This window comes from Octodon degus, unplaced genomic scaffold (genome assembly GCF_000260255.1).
Source record: "Octodon degus isolate 3935 unplaced genomic scaffold, OctDeg1.0 scaffold00079, whole genome shotgun sequence".
In the NCBI taxonomy this organism is placed as follows: Eukaryota; Metazoa; Chordata; class Mammalia; order Rodentia; family Octodontidae; genus Octodon; species Octodon degus.
The window spans coordinates 11473357-11476628 of NW_004524655.1; the positions used below are offsets into that span (position 1 = coordinate 11473357).

Below are 3272 nucleotides of genomic sequence, written 5' to 3' on the forward strand. Positions count from 1 at the left end.
TTCCTTTCTCTCTCTCTCTCTCTCTCTCTCTCTCTCTCTCTCTCTCTCTTTCTCTCTCTCTTTCTTTCTTTTTCTTTGTATTTTAGGACAAGGTCTAGAGAATCTCACTATGTAGATAGGACTCATAGTGATCCTCCTATTTTCAGCCTCCCAAGCCCTGGAATTACAGGTGTGCGCCACCATGCCCAGTTTCAGTCGCCATCTCAGTGTGCCCTGGGGGCAGGGCCTGCACCTCATGCCTGGGATTAAACCCTGGCTGCCGTGCTCTGCCTAAGCAGGCATGTTAGTCTGCCAGCCTGTTGATTTAGAGATTTCTGTCTGCTTTGCTGAGTGACTCACATATGTGTTTAACATAAATAGACATATGTAACTAGACACACATACCTAACACATGCTGTACACATAAACACTTCACTTCTCCCCTGGGGGTTCTCTCCTCACTCTCTGGGCAGTGGCCTGTGCTTCTGACTCTGAACAGTCTCCAGTTTGCAGATACTTGGCTTCTTAGTGGGTTGAAGCACAGATCAAATGGAGCTACTATCATGTCCAAAGTCAAGGGATTTCCTTAGCTAGATCCTTTACTACTCCAGTCATGCAATGCAGTCCACACTCAGAACAGGGCTCCAGAAGGGCGTCATTAGTGGAGGTGGAGTTTGCTAGGGGTCTTGTACTGGTTGTTTCACATGGTGCCCGTCTAAGTCTTCCAAGACTCTCATCTCTCTTAGGTAGAAGACCTGACTCTGAGCCTTGTGTTTGTACGCAAGGAGGTGCTGAGACACTCAGGGCGAGTCTACACAAGGGTGTTTTTGTCTCACTTCCCCATAAGCATGTGTCTCTGTGGAAATGGTTACTGTACCACAGGGCACAGTAATAAGTGGCCTCATCTTCAGGCTGGGCCCCTGTGATGGTGAGGGCAGCCTTGTCTCCAAGCAAGGAGCCTGAGAATCGGGCAGGGATGCCAGGAACTCGGAGGTTGGTGTTACCTATTAGCCCCTGCAGTTTGTGCTTCTGTTGGACCCATCGAGCATAGTGATTGGTTGTGACAGCCCCAGTACTGGTGGCACAGGTGAGTGTGACTGTCACTCCAGGAGAGATGGACAGTAAAGATTCCTGAGTCACCACAGCCTGAGATTCAGCCCCTGAAAAGAAGTGAGGAGGGCTGGTGAGATGGCTCAGTGGTCTAAAGCACCCACTTAGAACAAGCTAAGCTAAGCAAAGCACAGGGACCATGGTTTAATCCCCCAGCACCACATGCCAGCCAGCCCCGCCCCCTGGTGGGCTGAGCTGGCCACATGCACACAAAATAAATAAATAAATTTAAAAAAAAAAAAAAAGAAGTGAGGAAAGGGATGGTCAGGAGAGGAGACAGAGGCAACACCGCTGCTTTCCACAGCCCCAGTCAGAAATCCCTGCTGACCTGTGATGTGAGCCAGGAGTGTGAGCAGGAGGGGAGCCCAGGCCATGGTGCAGGCAGCCCAAGGCTGTGATTTTTAAGACAGCTGAGCTCACAAGCAGCCCTTTAGCTCTCATTATAAACCTTCAGATCCTGTTGGGGATGTGGGCAGGGTCTGCATGCAAATGAGGTTGCCCTGCCCAGGAGTTCAGCAACCTGGTCAGGTAGGACCTAGTGACAACCCACAGAGATTGTGTGAGAGTGGAACCTATAGACTACAAAGCTTTTTAGGTTTTCTTGCTGTCCCAGGCCTAAGCCCAATGCCCCACTGAAACTGCCATGGATGGAATGGTGCCTTCCAGCAGGGTATTTTTTTAGAACTTAGATTCTTTTGTTTTTTGAATTTAAGTGTCTTGGAAACTGAGGTCACTTATTCAAAGCATCATTACAAGCAGAAGTTCATCCTGCCAGGCCCACTAGCATTTCAAAATTGATTTCTGAGTAGTCATATCAAAATATATGGTGAATATTTAAAGAATTAAAGCAGTTTAGTGAACACTGATTCCCCTGAATATATTTTTCCACGTCTCCACCACATTATCCTATCATTCTTGCCTCTTCTGAAAACCTTGTTTGGTGACTGTTTACAAGGTTTGATTAAAAATATGTTCATTGCAGATGAAATGCAGGCTTATAGTACCACAAAGCTGTGTCCCTCATCCACCTCTTCAGTAGATCTGGCACCAGCTGGTTTCTGGCCAAAATAACCACAGATGAATATAGATTCTTTATTTATTGAATATTGTTATTGATCTAGGACATTGAGGCAGCCCTAACAGCTAACAAGAAATATGAAGGACAGCTGACACAACTATTTCAGAAATTGTAAAAATGGCTGTACTCCCCAAAGTGTCACACAGATTTAATGCAATCATGATCAAAACACCATTAGCATCCTTAATTGATCCAGAGCACACATTCCTAATATTCATTTGGAACCAGAAAGGACACAGAATAGCACAGGCTTTCCTGGCCAGTAAGGGCAAAGTAGCAAGCTTCGTATTCCCTGACTTAAAATTACATTACAATGCTACTGTGGTAGAATCTGCACAGTACTGGGAAAGAAATAAACCCAAGGATCAAGGGAACAGATGAGAAGATGCAGGTAGAACAACAAACACACTCAGAAACCTTCTTTACAAAGGGACCAGACATGCTCACTGGAAGTAAGACAGCCTCTTTAGTCAGTGGTGCTGGAGAAGCTGGCTTTCCACAGGCACCAGACATACCTAGACCCGTGTCTATCAGCTTGCACTAAAGATAAAGTGGATTAAAGATACACATTTTAGAACAGAATCACTAAATATACTGAAAGTGAAAGTAGATAAGATTCTCGAAGATAGAGAAGTCCATAGGTAGCATGTGAGTAGACACCAAGAGGCACTGGAATTACTTCAAAAAATCAACAAGCAGGATTTCCATCATAGTCATATGTTTTTTGCACAGCAAAAGAACAGAGTAAAGAGAAAATCCACAAATCGTGAATTTTTTCGCTTGCCGTCCTTCAGACATTGAAGACCAAAGTATGCACTGTAACAACCATTGTTGAATTACTATCATCTCGTTTTGTGAAATTCTGTTTCATTTCTAATGTTTATGGTTATTTTTTATTCTGTTTACAGTAAAAAGAAACTGTTCTAATATGTGGCAAGCATGATAGCTAAATATTTCAAGGAAAATAGAGTATTTAGAGTCACATTAATGACCACATATAATTTAATGTGATGCTTGTCAACACTGATGTATTTTTCGGTCACACATCATGTTTTTCTGTTTCTTTGGAATACGTAAAGACTACACTGGTTTCTTTGAAGGAATG

The 3272-nt window shown here is 43.9% G+C and overlaps 1 protein-coding gene across 1 annotated transcript in view; it reads right to left on the reverse strand.

Moving 5' to 3' along the window:
• Window positions 1–3272, reverse strand: part of LOC101585743 (immunoglobulin lambda-1 light chain) — a 734743-nt gene that overhangs the window by 728810 nt on the left and 2661 nt on the right. Inside the window, exon 2 of the mRNA XM_023720912.1 lies at window positions 845–1139. Within this exon, the coding sequence (XP_023576680.1) occupies window positions 845–1139 (295 nt within the window). The remainder of the gene's footprint in view (window positions 1–844; window positions 1140–3272) is intronic.